General features: G+C 44.7%; 1 protein-coding gene across 1 annotated transcript; it reads right to left on the reverse strand.

Annotated features, from left to right (window-relative positions):
• Positions 1 to 12,981: 12,981 nt before the first annotated feature.
• On the reverse strand, positions 12,982 to 24,603 carry LOC127294122 (transcriptional corepressor SEUSS). The gene is made up of 10 exons (XM_051323876.2): positions 24,262 to 24,603; positions 22,191 to 23,429; positions 21,973 to 22,092; positions 21,735 to 21,783; positions 21,443 to 21,657; positions 21,236 to 21,304; positions 21,053 to 21,147; positions 16,992 to 17,085; positions 16,768 to 16,837; positions 12,982 to 14,442 (listed from the first exon to the last, which is right to left on the reverse strand). Exons 2-10 carry the CDS (start codon positions 23,286 to 23,288, stop codon positions 13,511 to 13,513), a joined length of 2,742 nt encoding a protein of 913 aa, XP_051179836.1. The 5' UTR covers positions 23,289 to 23,429; positions 24,262 to 24,603; the 3' UTR covers positions 12,982 to 13,510.
• Positions 24,604 to 25,485: the final 882 nt, after the last annotated feature.

Here is a 25,485-nt window from a genome sequence, read left to right on the forward strand (position 1 = left end):
TAGCCTCGGCATCCCAAGAGCGGCGGCGATGGATTTTCTCGGCACCGTCAAAAAGGGGGAATATTGTCTTCAGCACATCCATTGTTTTCCTCATGGATGTACAGCCACTTCTTGCGCCACCCTTGAACTGAGTCAGGGAATTTGACGTCGAAATACTCGACATCGGGGCGAACGCAGATAACAACGCCGCCTATATTATAGGCGACATTGGGAGAGCCATTACGGCGACAAAAGAAAATGCGCTTCCATAGCGCCCAGTTAGGATGGACGCCAAGGAAGGCTTCACAGAGGGTGATGAAAATGGAAATGTGGAGGATGGAATTGGGCGTGAGATGGTGAAGTTGCAGACCGTAAACAAAAAGCAATCCTCGAAGGAAAGGGTGAATGGGGGCGGAAAGGCCGCGGATGAGGTGGTCGACAAAACTAACCCGATACTCCATTGGAGGCGTTGGGTAGCTTTCTTCGCTGGGGAAGCACAGCGCTTTAGGCTTCTTGCTGATCCCCAGTTTCTTCAGGAGGTTGATGTCTTGGGTGGAGATTTTGGATCTCTCCCACTCGACGCTTCCCAGATCGACGGAAGCCATCGTCGATTCTGGCGTGCTGTGTCTGGTCAACCTACGCGGTGGCATCAACAATGGCGCAGGAATGCAGCTTGGGAGAAGATGAGCTCACGGAGTTGTGGGGCGCAAGAGGAGTTTTTGCAGAGGAGAGCAGGAGAACGGCGCGAGCGGAGGTGCTCGAGGAAGAAGAAGGAGATCTTATATAGAGGTGCGGCCAAGCGGCGTACCGTTGGATGAAAAAAGTGTGCGGCAGATGATAACCACGTGGAATGGGGGTAAAAAAGTAATTTAGTCCTGAAGAAGTTCCAGTGCGTGCGCCAGGAAAAGCGGAGGTCGTGTGTCCCCCACTTGCACGACGTGTCAAGATAATGGGTAATTTGGGCCCACAAGACAGCGAGAGAGGATTTCTCGCAATTTAAGGACTTGCAATCGTGGCTATCGTCAGTAGTAACGTCATTTAGCAGGAGAAAAATTCGACTCAATAGCTTCATAAAAAGGCGACAGGGAAAAATATTGGAGCACCTTCGATCAAATGCTCGGAGGCTATTTTGGAAAAAATGAAAAGTTTGAGAAAGACAAAATAGAAATGGTGTGAGCCTATGATCAAATATAAATATTTGCTCATAGCCTCGGGGGCTACTCCCATCGGGAGCGCTGTTCGCGCACCCGAGAGATTTGAAAATGTCGGGAGAGAAAGAAAATATAGCGGCATAAGGCGTGGAGCCTACACCCAAGCACAAGTCCTTGGCTGTAGCCTCGGGGGCTACTCCCATCGGGAACGCTGTTCGCGTGCCCGATGAAATAAAAAAAAAAGAAGAGAGAAAGATAGCAGAACAAGAGAGTATATTTCGAGTTACAAGAACTCTACATATACTCCCATCGGGAGAGCAATATAAGTCATCCGTTGACTCAATAAAATATGCCATTCCAACAGCCGAATAAGCACTCAACAATATATTCTCAGAACGCCAAAGTTGCGATCAATTTCTGAATGCCGCAAATTTGCGAAGGTAAGACCCCAGATCCGTTCTGTGTGGCGTGGCGCCGTCTCTGACGTCGGTTTGCTACTTTTATCCGTATCAACAGATACGAAGAAAAATCCTAACGGACGCGTTAGGTACCCGATAAATATAACTGGGACTCGACAGAATGGTAAGACCTTCAGCGGCACCTGTCGAAGTTGACACCAGTATCCTGAGATCATGTCCGGGGACGTGATCTTGAAGTAGGTTTTTGCGGATTGCCACTAGAGCAGTTAACTAGTACCTGATCCGTCAGATGAACTAGCCCCAATTACCATTATCCCTGTACAATATAGAAATTCATATGAAGAAATATAGAGAAGTTTAAAGTTGTAGAATAAATATAAACAGTGGAGATTTTCCCTGATTCTACGATTCAAGCAAAATCTCGGGGGCTACTGACATAGGCATCCCCAATGGGCCTGCCGAAGATGGTACCCGAGGTTTATTGAAGGCCCACGACTCGAAGAATAAGAAGAATCGGAAGCCCAAGTTGATATTAAGGAAAGTTAGAAGTTGTATTAGAAGATGATGTTTGTAATCTCACGGGATGAGTTGGAAACCTTCCAGGACTTTGTAACTTGTACAATACGAATCCCTCGGCTCCACCTCCTATATAAGGGGGGGTCGAGGGACAAAGAGATCATCGAATCATTGTCTCCCAAACCCTAGTTTTCATAATCGTCGAGTACTTTTCGGCTGAAACCTTCGAGATCTACTTGCCCTCTACTTCCAACTAAACCCTAGTCTACAACCTGTAGGCATTAATAAGTTAATCCCTTGTCAACCGCGCTGGAAGAATGCTCAAAGGAAGTCAGCGCAGGAGGACAATGGTGACGCCATCCCGGATGAACTTCTCGGGCTGGTGTTCCTGCGCCTCACCACGCGTCAGGATCTCGTTCGCTCCACATTCAGCTTCAGGCGCTAGCGCAAGGTCATCGCGGCGGAGGACTTCCGTGTCCTCTCCGCTCACCACGGTTCGCCATCCTCCATATATAGTCGCCGACCACTACCACACATCATCTTCTCCCAATGTCACTATCGTCCGTCGGGCTTTATGCCCCACTTAGTTCACTCTTCCTCATCATGTTGGGAACCGGGTAATGCACTCTGACAATACTAGCAAACAGCACATGCTTCGCGTGTTGAACTATTTTAGATTGTTAATATTACTACTTTCTTCGTTTTAAAAAAACTTCTTAAATTTATTAAGATAAGGTTTTATCTACACATGTTTTTAGTGTATAAATACCGTATCTAGAAAAAGTTGAGCACTTTTTTTTTGTTTTCGAACTAAAGGAGAATAAGAATCTGATGTTGTGAATAATTTTCAAAATTTCACTGTAAATTGATGTTGTGAATACTTTTCAAAATTTCACTGCAGATAATCATTTATGTTATACCATCATAATTGATGCGAAAACTAAGGGTAGTAATAAAACCTTAGATCCTTTTCAAATCACTATCAAGTGGGATGTTTGATGAATTGTGTGTATACCTATCAAAATCTGTAATTCGGTCAGAATTTACTTAATGTATCTCTTGCATTTCTTTTTGAATTTCTCATGCATTTATTCTTACGGATTTTACATCACCCCTACTCATATTTTGTTGTTTGCCTTACACATAGACAAAGGAGCACCAAGTGTTTACTTCCTTGAAAGATTCATTGTCTCTATCAGAAAGAAAAAATATACATCTAAATTTAGATGTATCTAGACACTATCTAGTAGATAGATACATCTAAATTTTGATAAATTTGAAACACTTTTGGTGAGCCATGGGGAGTACTTCAAGCCTGTAGAGGATTATGCTCCCGAACTTGTTAAATTATTCGAACGCTTTCGCTCCTATTCTTGCCTACACGATTCTTCTAGCTGTCTCTATTTACTTGTAGAGAAAACATGCTCTCTCTAGCGTCTACATGGGCAGTACGGTACTTCTCATTCTTGCTCTACCTGCTCCATCACTGCATGGCCCGATGAGCAGCTTAGAAGACTCCCAATCCTCTGCGTTGTTTTCTCTAAAATATTCCTTTCTTGGTCTGTCGCAGGATATTTGAGGAGCACAGAGCAGCAAATAGGCCCACAACGAATCCCTACAAGACTAACCGTTTGATTATCAGATCCAATGGTCAATATACTGCCACGCTGCTACTGATCTCTACCCACTGAATGCTAGCCGTTGGATGTGAAAGACCGAACGGTTCATATATATGCTTCTTTATTGGTACACTATATAGAGGTATAGGTATAGATATAGATAGATATATGCATAATTAAGTAGTTGTGTTTGTTGGGCACCATAAATCATATATATGTATGTTCTCATCTCTCACAATGTTTCTAGACAAAATATTTGGGAACGACCAGCAGGTGCCATGGCCCCCCTAACATTCTGACGTTTACTTAACACCTATGATTATTTGGGAACGAACTCTGAATCCAGCTTTAAGTTAATCTCTCTAGCTTCATTCTACTACCATAAAGTTGAACACATGGAAGTTGTGCTAACAGAAGATCCACTGGTAAAATAACCAGACTTTTTGACTTTTCCTGAGCTTCCTTCACGTACGACCTGCACAGCTGCACTCCCATGTGCATTTTCTCTTCACTTTAGCTTCTCATCTCTCTCTAATGCACACTCGAGGGTCGATAAAGCCCCCAAAACCAGCCAAAGCTTCTCTCTTCTTCAATTTGGAGCACACCAAGATGTAAACATATATATATTTCAAATGTATTCGAATTCATTTAGTTGTTTTTCATTTAAATTAGGGTTAACTGCACTTTTGGTCCCTTAAGTCTTACGGAAGTCTAATTTTGGTCCCTCAACTCTGTAGCAACGTGGAAGTATATGGATCATTAGATCTGATAATCAAACGGTCAGTCTTGCAGGGATTCATTGTGGGCCTGTCTGCTACTCTGTGCTCCTCAAATGTCATGCGACAAACCAAGAAAGGAATATTTTAGAGAAAACAACGCAGATGATCGGGAGTCCTCTATGCTGCTCATCGGGACAAGTAAATAGAGACAGCTAGAAGAATCGTGTAGGCAAGAATAGGAGCGAAAACGTTCGAATAATTTAAAGTTTGGGAGCATAATCCTCTACAAGCTTGAAATACTCCCTATGTCTCACCAAAAGTGTTTCAAATTTAAAAAAATTAGATGTATCTATCTATTAGGTAGTATCTAGATACATCTAAATTTAGATGTATATACTTTTTTCTTTCTGGTAGAGACAATGAATTGGTTTTTGTGGTTTTGGAACTATCTCCACAATATGGGAACTCGTTCCAAAAGCTACAAAGCAAATATGAACTACTCGATACTTTACAAAGAAAATGTAGAACTACTTTTGGCTACACGCTGTGACTGCTCGTGGATTACTTTTTAGCTGTGGATAAGTTCAGCGCAGGAATGGGAGAACCCACTGATAGCGGACCCACATGTATGAACTATCCTAAAATTTGAGAATCGGCCTAGCTAGATTGGCTTGCGAGCGAAATTTGAACAACCGTAATATTTTCCGCCTCCACACACACCCGGCACCACTTATGTCTTCAGATGCACCGGGAAATATCCCTTCTACCCGTCAGTCTTCTTAACTATAACGCATAAACACGGCGAGAGGGCGAAGGGTATTTAGGAAACTATGTCCCAATTCCAATGCCCGCATAACCAGCACTCCACACTCGCACCGAGCCGCGCGACACATCCAGTTTTCGCCACCAACTCCAAACCCACACCCGACCAGCAGTCGGGCGACACCTGCAGTTTTGCCTAATTGGAGGAACCCTAGATCGACCTCCGGCCACATCCAGCAAAGCCCTCCCTCCCGCTACTTCACCATCATGTTCGGCAGACACATCGTCGGCATGCTCCGACCACCTCGGCAGCAGTATCAATGGCGGTAAGTAATTGGAAACCATAAGTTACTCCGTAAGATAAACTGTTTAGATCATTAGTACGGTTAGAAAGTTGTCTAGTGTAGAGGTGTTAGTGTAGAGCCCCTGCATTTCTGTAATACGTTGAGATGCACTTTTATTTGGGCCTAGACCCGGTACTTCGGATACAAGTTTAGTTCGATCTGGTGAGTGATTGTTGGAACTGGCTCCTCTGATGGTGAGAAGCAAAGTCACACAAAACTAAGAAAAGTCACGGCACAATATCTTGTCCGTGTTATGTATTTCATTCTTGGCACAATAGAGTATTGAAGAGACGTTTCCTATTAAATGTGTCTATTGATTTCTACCTTACTTACACCTTTCCTGCTAGTCCAGTGAATATGTCTCCTCTCATTGTCGTCATCCCACCAGAACTTCTTAATCATTTTTATAAGATCATCGCATAAATCCGCCGAAAATTTGAAAACACTGATAGGATATGTCGTGATTACTTGCATAACAGATTTAATGAGTGTTTCCTTTGTAGCGCCTGCAAGATACTTTTCAGACTAGTCATTCATTCTTTTCTTTTACTTTTCTTTAACTGGTTGAATCTGCCATCTTTCATACTTACCTCAGGAGCTGGTAGCCCTAGGTATTTTTCTTCAAAGCTGCCTTGTGAACATCTAGGATCGCCATCACTTGTTGACCCATCTCCTATGTACATTTGTTCCCTAGGAGCATAGAACATTTCTCTAGGCTTAAAAATTTTCTCGTTGCCTGTTCATAATTACACAGGACATTTTTCACTCTCAACGCTTGCTCCTGGTCAGCCCTAAAGAAAAGCAGACTATCATCTGCAAAAAGTAGGTGTAAAATTCCTGGGCTTTGCCTACAGATTTTCAGCTCATGAATCTGATTGTTATCAATCTCTTTCTGTATCAAACGAGACAAACCATCAGGTATAAAAAGGAAAAGATACGGGGATTAGGGGTCCCCTGCCATAAACGTCTTGAAGGTCCGAAATCCATTTAATCACTGATTTAACACAAACCATCACCCATTTAATCCATATATCTGCAAAGCCTAGTTGATTGATCTGTGGCTCAATGATATTGGCAATGATCTCAGGCTGCACATTTGTATATACCTTGTATAGATCTTTGAAGAAACTAGTTGCTAGTTGCTAGTTCGCCCATCTCTTCCATATTAAGCGCATTCATACTTGTGCCATTTTTTCCACGTGTTGACCTCCTGTTCTCTTCGTTCACATGTGAGGAGGGATGTTGAGATGTATAATGCATTGCCTAGCCCGTCCGAACATGGAAAAACTCAGGGGACTCTTATACCATGTCTTGTTTGTGTTATGGATTTCATTATTGTTTACTCATATATAGTTAATTGTCATCATGCCCAATGCCATGTTGTCATTCTAACCAGGGAGCTAACCTGATGCCTCCGGGAGTATCCTCGCCCAAGACGGCTGCAGAAGCATTAATATTAGGTGTTGGACATGCAACAAGCAACAAAAGATATGTGTGTGATATTGCTCATACGTTTCCAATGGAATTTCCTCTTTGTGCCGCCAAGCCATCAAAAAGTCCTATCAGATCGATAAGTAATGCTGATTGGGAGGCACTTGTTAAGGCTTGGAAATTAACCCCAAAGGATGGTCTGCTTCTCCATGACCTTGCCGCTCGTGGAACCTCCAACCCTGAAGGTGGTACTACCATGCCAAAAGAAAGTCCTGTCAGTTCAATTAGCAATGCAGATTGGAACAAATTTGTGCGGCGGTGGAAGGTATCCCATGGGCAGCTACCTGATATTGCAACTGGTGGACACCTCAATCCTGAAGCTGGTACTGCCATGCCAAAAGATTTAGATCTGTTGCTACCTGATCTTGGAGCTGGTGGACACCCCAATCCCGAAGCTGGTACTGCCATGCCAAAAGCTGAAGCGTGTGTACTGCTCGCCACCAGCTGCCCTTAAGTATCCTCTGATGTAATGATGTAATTGTAATTGGTAGTCCTTTTGTGGTGAACTGTTCTTGTTTAAATTGTATGTGAGACTTACTAGACCCATGAACTGATCTTACTAGCAATGCAACATCAGGTTAATTATATTTTGCATTATTTGCATCAATGAACATATGAGAAAAGACAATTAAGTGGAAAGTGTGAATTAGACTCCTACTAGTCATCGAAGGTGCATCTATCATTGATGAAAATTTGAGCTGAAAACATCGGTATCTTCTATGCATATCATGGTCGTGTACATTCTGTTATGTGCAACCTATTACTGTTGGCTCTTCCTCTTTGATGATCTATGTAAATCTTGTACTGTGATATATTCATGTAAAAAAAAAGAAATAATGTGCATCTATTGACCGTGTGTTTGCATTCTCTACATCAGCTTTGGGTCGCGGTCTATCTCATAGGCCCATCCCCACTTATTCGGAGACAATTATTTTAGGACGGAGATAGTAATAGTATATGCCAGCGACTTTTATCGAAAAAACATGCTAGAGTCTTACAGTGGCTGCAACCTATCGACCTGAAGAAGTGGTTATTCGGGCTAGAAAAGCTGGCGAGGATGCAAGCAATGGCGGACGGCGGTGATGGACCTGGTCGGGTGCGGGCAATGGCAGGCCGGCAGTTATAGAATCCCGCCCATAAAAAGGGTCCCATGAGGCGAACTGGAGCAGCGGAGCTATGGGTAATCGATCTTGGCCGGAATATAATTTTCTACGAATTGGTCTAGGCCCCCTGTCTTTGGATATAAGCTGGGCTCCTCTGAAGGCTTGTTTCGTACCTACTAAATAGGCCTTTGACTTTACTCACCCAATTTGGCCTAAAGACATCTGGATGCGTAACAAACTTGTGATCGCACGTGCGCAAAAAAATGGCAATGAAACTGACATGTGGAGCCCTGGTTGGTCCCACTGACGAGACTGGTCCACTTCGCTGGCTGGGAGGCTGTCAGAACGGGCGGCCCACCAAGCTCTGTAGGAAGGCCAAATCTACATGATAAGCGGGGGCCACCAATCTCTGACACGCGGGCCCACCTATGCTTTGACATGCGGGGCCACACCACATCTCCATGTGGGCCCGACGAGAATGGCACCTAGGACCCAGGTAGGCCCGACATATTATGTAGGCCCACCAAGCTCTGACCTGCGGGGCCAGGCGTCCAGAATTGAAGGTAGGCAGACACTTGTCTTCGCACGTGCCCAATTTTCTTTGGCATGGAAACTGACATGTGGAACCCATGTTGGTGGTACTGACAATTCTGGTTCACTTCGCATGTTGGGAGGCTGTCAGAATGGGCGGCCCCACGCAGGTGGGTCGTGTCGGTACCTGATATGCGGACCCGAGTGCTACAGGTACATGTGTGCAGACAGTGGTTGTCTCTCCTTACAAATATGGGTCCCAGTGTTGTAGGCCTTGGACTGTTGTGCGGGCAGACAGAAAAGTACGTGAACGGAAGCGTGTAGAGTGTGTCCACCGACCCGAAGCCCAGCTCTTGTGACGACACCCCCCTGCCGATTCCGCAGTTCGGGCCGCCCACCTCCTGCGACGCTCATTTCTCGACAATCGTTGACGTTTTGAGCTCGGACGTCACTAATTTTTGGGCCCGAGTGGCCCAAATGCCACCTGTGACGCGAAAACGTGGTACCGTCACTAAAAAGACATTCACTGACGGATTTCCAAACCGTTAGTATCAAATCGTCATTGATGCCCATATGTTACTAGTGACACTGGGGGCGGCAGAGCGTCGCGAGGAAGTATATGAAGAAGAAGAGAAGAGAGGAACCGTCGGGGCATTTATAGCCACTAGCGCATCATGGGCCGTGAACCGCTCGGCCCACAATGCCCACGACGCCCACAACGCCACGTGGCGCACAAATACACGCGAGGTTGGCTAGCCACACAATGGGTCACACAGATCGAATGAGAAGCAGTTAATGCGCGTGGGAGATGAGGGATTTGACCCTCGCTGACCACTGCTACGTCAGGAACAGTGGCGCATGTCTCTGACAGGCCCAAGTTCCAAAATATTCCCGACTTCTCCGAGGGGGAGTTAATTCAAAGAAACTGCCGGTTAGAAACCGGATAAGATTCGGAACTTCCCGGTTTGCTTCAGTAGCATGTGAAGGTTGGCGAGCAACCGAGTTACCGGCTTAATTGGAAACCGGAATACTAATCCGATACGAATCGATGAGAACCTGGTGCGGCCCATCGGCTAGCACCGCAGGACCACGCCAGCTTCGGGGACTAATGTCGGAGGGATGGCCCCCGGTAGATCAAGACTACGGCAAATGTGCCTAGGTAAGATGGTTATAGACCGGTTTATGAGATAATCTGAATGAGAGTGACCGGATTAAAAGGTCACCTGGTTTGTATGGTCTGGTATACCGGAAGGGGTATGCCGGAACGAGAGGAACCGGCGTAGGTAAGCCGGAAACATCTTCAGGAGACCAAATTCTCGAAGGAAAGAAAGATAGAGTTCCGGTTTATTCCAGGTAAAGCCATCATGGATCCGGCATAGCCTCAACGGCTACATGTCGGCACCTTGGTCAAAGATTCCCCTGGTGCCACAGGATATCGAGGAGGTAAGCAAGATCAGCTTTAAACGAAGCCCAGAAGCCAAAACAGGATGCTGACGAAGAAAGCATCCGTAGGCCGACCAAGGAGGGTCACCAGACAAGGGGCACATAAGGGAACGTCTTGACCTGAGCCAGAGAAGCTTTATAAAAGTTAGCTTAGGTAGGCATAGATTCCTTGCTGGTCCCTTCCCTTGTAAGCCACCTCTCCCCTATATAAGGAGAGGGGCAGTTCCCTTGCACGGGAGAGCAGAATTCTAGTTTTTAGCCGTACGGAGCTTCATCCCTCATAGGTTCTGCTACCTCTAGTTCATCTTCAACCTCTGGCCAAGAGCTGAGGAAACCACCATTGTAGCTCCTTGTTGAGATCTCATAGTAGAAGCATGCAGGAGAAGGGGCTTTACCTCCTCACGAGGGCCCTGAACCTGGGTATATCGCCCGTGTTCAGGTGTGTGTTTGAGTGAGTTCAATCTCCATCCTCCCCTCCTCCGGTTCCCTCGTTGCACATTGGCCTCAACTTAAGCCATCCCATGGCATCTGTTGATTCACGACGACGACAAAAATGCAAGACTTTAACTTCAATAGTAATATAGTACTGCTTGCAAGACTTAAACTTTAATACTCATAGTATTAATAATAGTAGTATGCAAGACTTAAACTTCAATAATAATAGTAATATGCAAGACTTAAACTTCAATTGTAATAGCAATATGTGTGTGGAGTAATAAAGTTTCAAACTAAGAACGAAACAAGAACTAATAAAGTTTTTCGTATGCATCAATCGATGGAGAGGCTGGATCTCCATTTCAAAGGAGAAAAAAGTTGCAGCAAAGTTTGAAGGACAAACTAGGGGAGTACTAATGGGAAAAGTCCGGTTTGAACATGGGTGCATGTGAACCCTAGTTAGAAATGCATTTTCCAAATGTTAAAAAATTCTGAAATAAAAATATCCGGGTACGTACGCATGTTTTATGTGTGCGTAGAAAGTTTTCGCGGAGAAACCACTTTTTATTTCAGAATCTAAAAAAGACAAAATACGTCACATATATACTGCTATATAGCCCTGCAAACTTTCACTTTTTTGCCGAGACAAAATAAAAAGTTTTTTTCGTCACAAACTCATGTCCAGGGCACATATTTGAGATCATCTGGAAAATCATTTTGTGTTTCGATTTTTAAAACATGTTTTGACATCACAAATAGAACTTTTCAAAAAGTGGATTCACATGCCCCCATGTTCTATATATGCACACTCAGTACTAATGCATCTAGCAGGACGATAATGAACTAAGACATACTAGTGCAGTACAAATTCTTTGAGCCTTTAAACGTGTTTTCACATGGTTCAGTGACTATTATCTAAATCTTATTTAATAAAATACATTTAATCTGTTTGGCAGGAGAGTATTGGACAAGTACAGCCGCCGGGTCCCTAAAAAACACTTCCGCACACGTCGGATTAATATTGAACCGCAACACCTCGGTGCTCTCGCGTTTCTGGTCATTGCACAAGGAAGCCGATATGTGCTCCGCTTGGTGCTTATCCTTCCAAGTCTCCACCCCGATTTAGCATGGATTAGGTTGAGGAATTGATTTCGATTAAAAATTATAAGTTCTCAAGCATGCTGGCACGGATCACGGATCACGTGAATAGAAATTGGACAACTAATAAGCGGCAGGTATCTAAAACTAATAAAGCCCCAGGTTGACCAAGTTAAGGTCAACATCTTTTACTCACATCATCTTAACTATTAGATTGGGATCGGTGGTGTCCGTACGTAATAAAACCTTGGTACGTCAAAAAAAACCCATCTCCCGTCGTACCTTTCTTTGGTCCCGCGTGAAAAAACCAGCTGACGTGAAAAAAACAAATAAAAACCGGACGCGCCACCCCGCACCAAGCGAATAAAACAGGCAGGCAACTGACCGGAACCGAGAGCCCCGGATCTGATAAAATCGGTTCCAACTTGTCCCACGCTGACGCAATTGATTTGGACTATAACCGAGTACTTTTCTTTTGCGAACAGACTACAACCGAGTACAACTCAACCAGGTTAGAGTGTCCAAGCGGAACTGCCTCACACGTATGACATATCACAAACGATCTATGTACCATTGCTAAATCGGTGCTCACTTGGAAATCATGGAGTAAATTGAGTAATCGAGAAAAGGATTCCACGTATCGTTTACCATTTGATTCCCTACATATACACGTGAGATTGAGCAGACGGATCCCCTCCGTCTCCTGCTGCGCCGATTTTACTGCCAAGATTGGGTAGGTCCAACGAGGAAGATCATAGCAGCGAGACCAACAAGCTGCTTTCTCCGGAAATGCTGCGTGCATCGCCGCCCGTAGCAACGCACGGGTATTGTGCTAGTATTGTATATCTCAGTAAAATCATAAGCGAAACCACCAAACTGATTCTTCGGAACCAAGTTCAGAAGGGCAGTTTATATGTAGTTTTAAAGTTGAATAAATTTTAACCTTTTTCGTAAATATATTTAGTTCTCGTTTGCAACGTGTCATTCCCTGAATATATTCTTGATTCACGTCGCAACACCAATATGTCGAGTTACAACTCAAAATAATATGTTGAGTTGCCTACCTAGTCAGATTTCCTTTATTTGTCTAATCTTCTCATTCTTAAGTTGGGTGAACTTTTCTATTAAGGCCCTTGCTTTCTCGAGCCTAAAATACTGAGATCGAGCGGGTTTACGAGTTGATTGAGATGCTTCCGTTTATATTCTTGATTCACGTCGCAACACCAATATGTGGAGTTACATGGGGTGAACTTTTCTATTAAGGCCCTTGCTTTCTCGAGCCTAAAATACTGAGATCGAGCGGGTTTACGAGTTGATTGAGATGCTTCCGTAGAACAATTTGTCAGTGAGACCTTGACCTTCTGACCAGCCTAAGAAAAAACATTCCTGATACTTCTACACTAGTCAATATGATACACAATGCAGTACGGCTACAAAGTGAAAATTCTCAGGCAAAGGGAATTTATCAGCACATATGATTGCTACAGCAAGGGGTGATGCTAAATACAGATTGGATGTCATCCGTCAAAGAAAAAAAAAGGGAGGGAAAACTTCTTTTCTGGGTGAGAAATAAGGCCATACACAGACACCAACGGTGCCCGGTGCAGGCAGGTTATAATCCTTTAACTCATCTTTCGGTAAGATAACTGAGGCCGGTAGCTCAGTGCCATAGTTGCATAACGAACCAGCTAAACTAACCGTTGAAACATACAGTGACCAGCTCAGGTGTTTGCCGTCGCTTATGATTCCTTGCCATGGCACCATTGGAGCAAAAGCCCAAACGCTTTGACCCAAGGGGCGTTGTTATGGCGCTGCCCTTGATTCTCCATAATGAATTAGCCCAGCCAGGACAGCTGCATATCATCTTCATCATACTGACTTTCTAATGTTTCCGGCCACTCTATTGAGAGGGTTTCCAATCATACTGAATATTATTGAAGCTATTTGTTGCTCTAAGTCCACCCAACAGCTGATTTCCTATGTCATGCTGGTGCTGCTGCTGCTGCTGCTGGCCCAACTGTGATAGGTCATGTGCACTGTGGTGCATTCCCATCCTACCATTCATTGCCATTGCATTATTCGTCATTGCCATTCTGAGTCCACTGGCTGCAGGATTCGAACCGAACCCGCCCATGGCCCCAAATCCCATTCCTCCCATTCCGGAGTGATTTGTGACGGCGTTACCAACTAAGCAGTTAACCCCATTAATACCAGGGGTAAGCCCATTTGGCCTCTTCATGTCATTCCCTGCATGGCCAACACCATTCATTTGTGATGACATCATCTCTTGCAAGATTCTCTGAACTGAGCTTTGGGCATCACTTGGCTCAGACTCCTGAGGCCGAGTTGATGGAGGCTGCATTGGAGGTAAGTTCGGTGATACTGCTGGGGGAGAACTGAGTTGGTTTGCGTTAAGGGTTGGCATCATGTTGTTATTGGGTGACGTAGGCACCTGCGAAGGGAAAGGACTAGATGGATTTGACTGTAACGAGCTTGCGGAGTTCACCCTGGGAATTGCACCATTATTCCCACTGTTATACTGGCCATTTGCGCTGCACATTGGATGATCTTGTCTAGAATCCATTGAACCTTGGAGGAGCCCAACAACTGTTGGTGAGGGTGCAGATGTAGAGGGTGCACAGTTGAGCGAATTATTTGATGTGGCATCCGCATTAGCAGAGGCAGAAACCTGCACACCAGCCATAGGAGCAGAATTTTGACCACTCTGGTTTGAACTCTGGGGAACAGATTGTTGCTCTTCAGGCGGTTGCTGCTGTGATTGAAGAGGGTTGATCCCTGATGGAGTCCTGCGAGGAAACTTGTGCAGGCTCTCTGAATAGAAAAACAGTGGGTGTTACAAACAAATATAGATATAAAAATATAACAAAAAACAGATAACAGCATGCCAATAACTGCTGTTCCTATGTGGCCGATAATTAGAAAAAATATGGCAGGAACCAACTAAAATCATAGCCATCACCCATAAGGACATGGTGTAGTCACCAACTGTTTACTTAAGGGCAGGGGTGCCTTTGGTAGCCTGCGTGACCCCCAACCAGACTCGCCAGGTGCGGTTTTCAGGTGTTTGGATGCCTGCACGAGGACTTGGGTCTGGCAGGCCTGCTGCTTAAAGCATCCTTCAGCCAGGCCTGCTGCGAACGCTCAATTCGGCTGTTTCCAGCGAGCCAGGCCCGAGGGTGCATAAGGGAGGCCTAGGCTGTGCATGCGGAGGCGGGCCAGAGACGCAGCATCCCTTCAGAAACACAGATCATTTATTTCCTCACCGGCCACTCTCACTGTCACCCGCTCACTCTCCTATCCACTTCTCACCCTCTCGTCTCCCTCCATCAACGACCACCACCACGGCAACGCAACAGCGATGGCGTCTACTCCCTCTACAGCGACGCCTTCGTCCTCTGTGACGCGTCACATCCCATCATCGATAGCAGCAATGGAAGTAAGTAATCCCCTCACATTATGTTAGGATGATGATGCGCCGTAGTTTAGTTCTAATCTTGGGTTCTAATTCTTGTTTGTGTAGACTAGGATTACATGGAAGCAAGATTTGGAGTTGGATCCCATCATTGTGAATAGTAGGAAGTTGGATTTGGGCAGGGATTGACGGGCTGATGATGATTTTTTAGACCACCATGCATGTTTGCTTGGTTGATCTGTAGGCTGATGATGACTTGTGAGGCTACCGTTCATGTTTGCTTGGTCAATCTGTAGGCCAATGACTACTGCAATGCCGTAGCATGGCAACAACGGCACTCATGGGGATTGGTGTAACCAAAGTTAGCCCTCTCTTAATGATGCAATGGTGGTGAACATGGTATTGTTATGCACGGGCTCCATGTTGTGTGGAGGTTATATTATGGTAACCTAGAACTTTAGTTGATACACATGTCAAGTTATATCATTGTGTGATTCTGTTGCCTAGAATGTGATATGATTACTAAGTTGTGTGGAGAGGTGAACTGCTGGTAAGCTCACCACTCTTAACAGAAGGTTACCACATCACCCAGATGCAGGCAACCAAACACCAGCAATCTGCATGAGCCCAGCCCAAAACGCCTGATACAGGCAACCAAAAGCCAGGGCATTGTCCAGCCACCCACTCATGCGATGCAAGCACCCACATGCCAGGCCGGAAAGTGCCATTAGGCCTGTTCCTGGTTGGTCTGGTTGAGCGGATCCTGGCTTGCCAACTCATGCAGGCAACCAAACGCGCCCTGGAAGCCTTGTCAGCGGGATAAAATAAACAAAACGACTGCCAGAAAAGATGAGAAAGGAAAGGCAATAAGGAGGATATAGTTTCTGTTTCCTGGGCATGGTTGGGATATTTGAAACGACCAGTCACGTTGTGCCCTGCATAATCAGATGGTGGCCTGGCCTCAAGAACCTGGCACCACTGTCATACTGTTAACCTTGTTCACCCTTGCGTGCAGCTTGGGTGCTAATCCCCACTTAACAAGAGAAGGCAAGACGAGATATGAGAGATGAGCAAAGCAGCTAGCTGACCGCTGCAAGAGCTCAGGCACTGGATGTGGGATGGACCGGGGAAGAGGGTGCTCTATGGAGCGCCGCCGCAGCTCGAAGAGGGTCACATTCTTCTGCAGAAGAGGAAACCTATGGACAGCCTGCCACCACCCATCTCTACTGACCTGCATTTCCCCCCCTTTTTCCTCTATGGTCAGACCCAGGTCACTAAATCTATTATCGCTTAGTACACTTTAAGGCCCAGATCACCAAACAAACACTTGTACCCAAGGCTAGTATGGTCAAGCAAAAATTATCAACATCTCAGGCCCAGGCCAGGCACCACCCTTTCCCAGACATAAACAGGATACAAACAAGCCATTATCCTTTAGAATGGTGATAGAATGTCACCAGCATGAAAACATAATAGCAGTGTTGTCTGAAAAATATTGAATGTTTCCCTGTCTTATAACTGCCCTATCGTATTTGAGGGCCATAACTACACAAGTACAAAGTGTATAAAAGGAAACTTGACCAAAGAAATAATGGATATATGATACAAATGGACTAGTTTAGGTGTTGTAAACATACAACTGCAGATGGTATGCCATAATTGCTTAATGCTGATAAATATGAGGTGAGCTTGATCAACCCAGTAAAATGATTAAAATGGCATACCAATTGGTCCAGATCCAGTCTGCCTGCTGCGGTCAATCAAATCTTTCATACAGTTCACCACCTCCGCAATCTGGGCGTATCAATGTTTTGCATGAAATAAGTAGAAGCAACAACAAATGTTACCTACAAATGGAAACTTTTGCAAGAAATCTAACAATAACTTAAATAAATGGAATAAAAAAAATTTAGCAGGTGAATGGAAACTACATCATATCAGAGTGTACCTGAAGACAGCGGACGTATCGTTTGGTATATCCTAAATCATTTACCAGAGGCACCTCCAGAGCTTTAGCCAATTGACGGGCACATGCCACAAACCTAATGGTACAGGGTTGATATATAAGTACAAATTGTATGAACTCAAGAAAGTACTAGTTGCTCACATAAAATGTGATGGACTTATTGAATGGTAATAGTTACTCAAAGAACAGTCAGATTTAAGTGCTACCCTGAAAAGCATACACTGTTGAAGTTCATACAGGGATAGAGTTATCAGCAGAGAAGGAAATAATGCTCTTATAGTCAAAGAAAAGTTCAACGCGCATAAATAAACCTAACATGTCCTTTTGGCACAAGACCTGGCCAAAGAGTTGACAGGCTAGCACTATTTGTCTTCGTCGCCTAGCTATAATGTCTATTGTTGGATTCCCACTCCTATGGCTTTGTAACCTTGTGTCCATTGGTTGGCTGACACTGGTTAGATAGAGGAAAGCTCCGCCTCCAGGTTTTTTTGGTCAAGCAACCGGTCCGGTTTCGAGAGCGCAGCATAATATCTAGTACCCTGCACATAGTATGTTCTCAACTTCTCATGTCGGCTAAAATGCTATCTTTTCTATAGCAACTGCATTTTCTATATACCTACCTGTTCTACAGTCTGAAAATACTAAGAATTGTTCCGTTCCAGCCTGTTAGGTAATAAATATACACAACCGTTAAGTCTAAACAAATTATTCACCATGCCTGGCAGCATAAGCTTTCACTTGTGTTAGTTGACGCATGACAGACGTGCATTGGAGCAAGAAGTCCTGAGTTCAGACTTCAGAAATGTGTGCATCGTCACATGTAGAATAAGCTGCATGCTATTTTGCACAGCTCATTCCGATGCAGTTTCAGTTATATTTTGTAAAGAGACGCATCTCATTTTATGAGTTATAAAGGACATGTGTAATGAGCCGAATATATGACATGAAATATATTGATTTCAAATATTTCATCTTACTCCTAGATATAACCTATCCACTGCACAATGACCTAGTGCTTCTAACATGATATATCACCTCAGAGGCTCGGACTAAGCTTTGCATTCAGAATGCTCAATTGGTAACTTCCTTATTGGCCACACCTAGTCAAAGAGTTCACTGTAGGCATCAAATAAGCAAAGCTTCCCACACAAACATTGCTGATCAAATACTTAATCTACTTATGTCTTTGCACCCTGCACAGGATCATGTATCAAATTTCTTGCTGATTAATTTCCTACCAAGGTTTCAAGATGCTGGCGATTATGTATTTTTTTTCACTGCTCTGGATGGAAAACTCAACTGCATATTTGGCTGTACAGGATTTTATACAAGATACTAGCATACACCAAATAGATACCTAACTAACAATGTGCTCAATGGCTGGACCAGTATCATATATAGGAAGGAGCAAGACCTTTAGGCTTGTGGGCTTTGGAGAATAGCATTCACCAACCAGTTCACTTACACTTCAATACTCCTCATGTGTGGCTCCCTCAGGCCTAAACATGGACCAAAAGTGGACTGCAATTATTTATTTATTTAAACTGCGCCAGCTGGGTATTGAACTCAAGACCTCTTGGCTCTGATACCATGTAGAATTGCATGCACCAACCAGTTTGCCCAAAAGCTCAAGCTGATGGGGAAGTTGAGCAATGCACTCATCTTCTAAGAATGATACGGCAGAAACTGCCGATCTGCCATCCTGATACGGCGGGATATGCGGATTTTGGTGTATCCCCGAAATTCGAATTAAAAATTTGAAAAAAATAAAGGGATACAGCGGGACACGTTTGGCATACGGCCTGGCCCAACAACACAGCCTCGGCCTGACACCAAACCACTTATTAGGGCACGAGCCACTCTGCCTCCCCTGTCGACGCTGCCTCCTGGATCAAAGCCGCCACCACCTGTACTCGACGCCGACGCCGCCGGGATTCGACTGGCGACCGCCTCCTCCAGCACCGCAGGTAAACCACCAGCCTCGGCAGATCCTCATCTACATATCAGTCCTTCACTTCCTCAGCCTCTCCTCATTCCTCCACATCGATCCTAGGTAGTATGGCATCTGGGAGCAGTGGAGCCGGTAGCCAATCATCCGTGGGTGACAATAGAGGGCGTCCTAGGGCTGTAGATCCTAGGTATCATATGGGATTATGTGGAGAAGCTTGGTGGTGCTGCTGCTTCCGCTGGTAGCCGTGGAGGAAATGCACAGTTTCGTTGCAATTTCTGTGGCCATCTCAGCCTTGTTAGCTACTATTTATCATGTTCTTGCTGGGCTATTTGACAATGGGGACGAGAATCAATCAAGCACTTGATAAAAGAGACACCAAATGGGGCAGTATTCTCTTTTCTGATCTCTTTCTCATTAATTTTCTGTCATAACTTTATATTACATGGCATATATTTCTTTTATTTTATATATACTCGCCGTATCCCCGATTGGCTGTTTTTGGAAAATGCCGTATCCCGTATCCCTGTATGTGTATCCCCGTCTTTCCATCCCCGTGTCCATGCTTTTTAGCTTATATTAAACATGCTTGTTGACCCTGTCCCTGGCAGCACAATGATGCCAATAAGGCAAGCTGTATTGCAAGTACAAGGGATATACAGAATATGAACTTTGGTTTACCCTTTTCCTTTTCACGACTTAAACCCTAGGTAATATCACATCAACCAAAACTACGCTATGATGCTTCAATCACATTTTGCAGAATAAGGAAGCTTTTCATGATGAATGAAGTGAGAACAATGACCATTTTATTTGGAGATTAACTACAAGGCAAAACTATTTAGAAGGCAACTTAAGAGATGGATATTAAACAAAAAAAATCTAATCTCGAAAATAATCATAATGATCCCTCATTTTTTTCCTGCTATGGCCATACATTCCGATTTGAAGCCAGATGAGCCCATGTGTACATGGCAGTTAAACTCCTAAGGTTCAGTTCAGTGGCCGCTTGGCATGAAACAAAACTGCAATCAGCCAAACAATCTTATAACAAGATGAGCCAAATCCCATCTTGCTTCAGCCCTGTCCACAAATCGCAAGCTCATCCATGAAAAGTTCCTATAAAATTATAAATCAAGTTTATGCCAATGGGACCCTGGACTCCCCTGGCAGATACCAATGGACCACAGGGCACGGCAGAAGATTTACAGGTCCTCATAATTGCAGGCCTGCCTCCAAGCAGTTGCTTTATTTACCCCCACCTCAAATTTTCCATTACTGCTGTCAGCAACGTCATTGTTTCTAAGATATGTGCATGGCACATCTTGTGTGAACCCATCCAGTGCTAATGGTACTACACAAACTCGAGACATAGACTATTGGATGGCATTTGGTAGGATTAGATGTATGTGTACTGGAGGACCATCTGGTGACTGTACCACCTCGTTATAGCATGTAGACAAGCAGTGGCTGCTCTCCCTTTTCAAAAAATTGCCTGATGAACACTCTGGTTCAGCTAAGGAAGTAAGTACGAGTGAGTCCAATTACCAACTCATTTACTTTTACAAGGCAGGGCATGGGCAAGCTCAGTCAAGCATACCTAACAGCCACGTGTGACATGCCCACCATCCGCAAGGGCAATTTCTAATAACGTTTGTAAGTCCTAGGGTCCTAGAGACTAGCTTCACGAAACACTAGCATTGTTCATCCTCGCTTTGCCTAAAAGTGGTAAATCTAGTTGGTACGGTTTGGTCATAGAGGGCCATGTGCTAAAACAAAATCAACTATGGTAGCCATTTAATACAGAATAGCTAGGGCAAGGCACTGTATGTACACATATTGGCTCCTAAATTGCCATGGTGGCCAATACATCTAAAGCAACACATAGTGGAAGTACAGAATAGCTGACTGTGCATAAATTTCCAAGCGTCAGACATGTATACGTCAGATAATGTGTGTACAAACCATTAATGATACGACATACGAGAATAAATAGCAGCAGCATCAGCTTGGATAGACCAAATGCTGAGGAATTTGCAAAATTGACGAAATTAAGATAAAAAAATAGAAAGCACATCAGGGACAATCTCCTTACGAGTTGCAATTATTCTGCAGGTCCTGAGTTGATAAACTGGTTGGGTTTTGAGCAGCAGCCTGGTATTTCTGTACAACCGCGCCAAGCTGACTAACCTGTAAACATCAAGGTACAAAAATATTCAAACCTCTGTTACCAAATTCAGTATCATGTCGAACACTACACAGTACTAAGTTTTAATACCTGCGGTATTATTGACCTCCGTGGAATAAGTTCCTCATGACGCCTAGCACAGAACTCCCAAGATGCAATCTTCAATAAAAGGGAAAGTACAGGATTGCAACATATGTTAGTCCAAAAGGCACCACTTGTCCAAGAATAATATAAGAGAACACCATAATAATGAGTAAATGACAGAAAGAACAAAGTACAGAAATGAGAAAGGAATACCTTGAGGTCTGGATTAAAAATTATCCTCAGATGCCCCTCACGTACGACACGCAATTGATCAAAGACACTTTCTTGAATTGCTTTTGTATAGTCCAGAACAATCTGACCAGATACGTTCTTGGACTCACGTGGCATATCGATATACAGTAGTTCTTCCAATGTACCACTCGCATATTTGATTTGGCATAATCGCGGTAAGACCTCAACTGTTGTCTCTGTTAAGATAACAACATTAGACTCAACTACGAACATGAGTAAGAGAGGAAGATGTGTGAATTAAAATGATGCTTACCGAAGCCCCGGCCAGGCTTCCGATTGCATATTTCGCAGTGCCAGACATCCTGCAAGTGCAAGCACATGGAAACTTACAAAAAAGATTCTGAAAGGCAAAAGTATGTGGAAATACAAATACTACATGCTAATCCAACACCTCCAACTAACTAATAGAAAAGAATGTACTTGCAGGAATCTAATAAAAGAAAAGAAAAGGAAGAAATGGTGCGGATTCAATGGCAACAGTTATGCTAAACCTGAGGGAAAACTCCAGTAGTTTGACGACCACTTCCATAGAGAGAGACACACCACCTCTTTTTAGCAGTTGGAGCAAAATACTCATTGACAAAGTTTCTCCAGTACTCGATATTGTTATCCTGCATCAAAAAGAACAAGTAATGCCCTAAGATGTAAGAACCTGGCTTTTGCTTGGACCAAAAAATTACACGCATCAAGACAAACCAACAGAACATACCTGCGGCCTGTTTTGCTGGTGATACATGTAATGGGTCAATCTCTTTGCACAGGTACCTGGCTCATAGGGAGGCGACTTTCCTGGAGTTCTCATGTTTAGACTCTGTTGACGAAGTAGCTGCTGATGCTGCTGTTGTTGTAGTTGTTGTTGCTGCTGCTGCTGCACCTGCTGCACCTGCTGCTGCTGCTGTTGTAATTGGTTTCTCTGTAAAGGCATGTTTTTCAGAATCTGTTGTTGTTGCTGCTGCTGCATATGCATGATCCGCTGCTGTTGCAAGAGGTTAAGTTGGGCAGCCGCAGCAGCTTGAGGATTCTGCTTTGTGAGCTGCATCAAATGGTGTTGTTGCTGCTGTTGCTGCAAGAATGCTGACGGGTCAGAATTCGGTTGCTCCATCTTCACCGTGCCCAAACCCCTCAACGCCTGCAACTGTTGTGGCTCAAATTTTACATTGCCAGAATTGTGCATCATCTGGGCTGGGCCATTCTGATCAGGATGCCCCGTCTGCTGCTCTAATTTAACTCCACCCATACTGCCACCATTCTCCAACTTCACTGTAGCCTGTGGCTGCGGCCTTTGCATTGGCAAGTGCTGTTGGTTGTAAGACATTGGTAGTTGACGTTGTTGTTGCTGCTGCTGCTGCAAATCCGGCATATCCATCTGCTGCTGCTGTTGCTGCAAACTATCTGAACTTATGTGATTGCCCAAACTAACATGGGAGGATGATGGGAATGACAGAGGATCAGACCCTCCAGCGCCAATCATATCGCCAGCACCGTCAAGTCCCCCTCTTTGCTGAAGAGTATTCATCGAAAACCCACCATTTGGTATCTGCCCAGGACCCGGCACAGACCCCCCATTTCCAAAAGACTGTCGGTTTAGCAGGGAGGAGACATTCGAGGCCCCTCCGAGCAGGCCATTTCCACCAAACTGTGAGCGAGGGGAAACAAGAGATGAGAATGGGGACTGTGACTGAAGCATGCCTCCACCACCCATTCCCTGCTGACCACCACTGAGCAAGCTGGAATTCGTACGGAGAAGCGAAGCAGCACCGACTGGTTGCCCAGGCCCCATTGGGTTTGGCGGCCCCGAGGGCACCATCCTTGGAGGCAATGGGAGAGGTACGACCTTATGCAGAAACCACACTCCAAGATCGAGTTCTTCACCACTTAACTCCGTGTCCTTTCAGCCCGGCACACCCGTATGATCCACCAAAATTGAGCAGGAACAGACCAGCATCCCCTGAAACCAACGAAAGATTGCAACTTTAGTACATAGGCGTATGATCCAGACCAGCATCTCCTGCAAAAATCTACTTAACACCATTCCCCACAACCCAGCAACAGCTGAAAGAAAAAAAACTGGAACCCAGCCAGGACTAGTATCCAAAGCAAACTTGTCCTCCTAAAATCTACTGCAACAAACAGTACCAAACACACCCAAAAAGCACAGAGCACGGTAGAAAACCTCCTAGAATGCAGCTCCCTATGCTCGAAATACTCGCAAACCTAGCTCAGATGATTTTTGGTGGATGGATTAATTAATTAATTTTCACAAAGTGAAAGAAAAACTAGTAATGGTAGGCCTAGCTGTGGTTCTGCGTATTAAAGGAGACACAAGAATGCTTGTTTCTTGCACAAAGATTACCATCTGATCCAAGTATTGTCACGTCTCTGATTTTTTCCTGGTTATCATCTTGGGCTACATAACTGTTGGAGCAAGTCTCAACTGAGGTACTCTTGGAGAGTAGAGGGGATGGCGGCCAGTTCAGTGATTAACCGGAAAATAAGGTCCCCAAAATGTTGCTGCTTAGCTAATAAAGTCCCTGAAAGCTGCTACTTGGTCATTTTCAGCCAGTTTTGGACTCTGCTCTGCTTTTTCACTTTTTTCAGTTGTAAATAAATCTGCAGTGCAAGTTCACGCCCCTAGATTACTTAATTATACCTGCTACTTCGCTCTCGTTGTATTGTGGGGTTACCCTACGGCTTCTAGCAATGGAGACCGGAGGCCGCAGGCATCCTGCTGCCCAAAAGAGAAGGCAAAGAAAAGAAAAAACTCAAACGCGCGCACTCACCGCCACGAAGCCCGCCAGCCGCCACCAGCACGCGGCTCCAGCCCGCCGGCGATCCGGCGATCCGGAGCTCAAACCGGCGCTGAATCGCGCGGCGCCGCCAGTAGGGGGCCCTCGTCCGGGGCAAACCGCGCGCCGCCACTGGCACACTGCCGTCCCCCGCCGCTCCGGCTAGGTTAGAGGCCACCCGCCGCGCCGATGAGGAGCTCAGTCCGTAAAAAAAAACAATCTTTTTTGCTCTGCTGTTGGCTGCGTGGGAGCGACGGGATTTGGCTTGGGCCTCTCTCTGTGTGGAGAAGGGAAGCGAAGCGAAGAGAAGAGGGGAGAGAGAAAGCGGAAGGAAACAGAAGGAAGAGAAGGGGAAGGAGAAAACGCTGAGACTTTGTCCTTGCGGACGTCAAAATTCCCATTCGATTTGATTAAGATCCGGCGGCCGCGACCCTTGGTATTGTGAGTTTCCCACTGATGGGTGGGGCCAGTGCTTCACCGGACCCAGTTGGCGGTGAGAGGGTAGGGAAGAGGAGGCGGTGGAAGGTGGACATGATTAAGTTGGGATTTTTTGTTTGGGCGTCTGGTTTTATTTTATTAGGGTTAATAATTAGTGTGCTGAGGGAGAGCTGAGGTGAAAAGAAGTCAAAAAGGGAGCGTGTGCTCCATGCCACGCCATGGCCAACGGTGTGGCACCGGATATCCTCCTGTCACACACGTGCTCCTCTAACGTGTATAGAAATGGAATGTTGGTACTAACAGGTTGTTGTTGGTGTTGCTAAGAGTGCACAGGAGGTGGCTAGGCTTGGTGAATTTCCCATCTCAATGCCTTACTTTTTCTTTACTTATTTGGTTTAAATTTAAATTAGTACCAAAGCTTTTGCTAAAATACCTATCTGTACTTCTGTAGTGATGAATCCTAATAAAGTGTTACATTAGAATTTAAAGGTGAAGTGTAGACATTTTCGGGTATGTGTATATTTTGTGATACTATATTTCTACGACGCAGAACGATTATCTTATAAAGGTGCAAAGACCATATCCTTAGAGAGGGGAGATGATAAATAATACAACATTCTTTGGCCTATATGTATATTGTGATACTGTTACTACGAGACAAAGGATTATCTTATAACAATGCAAACACTACACATCAAAGAGAGGGGAAATACTAAATAACAGAATTATGTCGGCACATCAGGTACCAAATGAAACATTGCACATTTGAGAAACATCACA

This window comes from Lolium perenne, chromosome 4 (genome assembly GCF_019359855.2).
Source record: "Lolium perenne isolate Kyuss_39 chromosome 4, Kyuss_2.0, whole genome shotgun sequence".
Lineage (NCBI taxonomy): Eukaryota > Viridiplantae > Streptophyta > Magnoliopsida > Poales > Poaceae > Lolium > Lolium perenne.

Bases quoted from the DNA above. Each gene is read 5' to 3' on its own strand.
- LOC127294122 (XM_051323876.2), bottom strand. From the start codon at position 23,288: ATGGTGCCCTCGGGGCCGCCAAACCCAATGGGGCCTGGGCAACCAGTC. The intron at 22,093-22,190 runs GTATGTTCTGTT...TTTTTGATGCAG, and splicing joins ACCAGCAAAACAGGCCGCAG to GATAACAATATCGAGTACTG. The intron at 17,086-21,052 runs GTAAGGAGATTG...CTGTACCATTAG, and splicing joins CTGCAGAATAATTGCAACTC to GTTTGTGGCATGTGCCCGTC.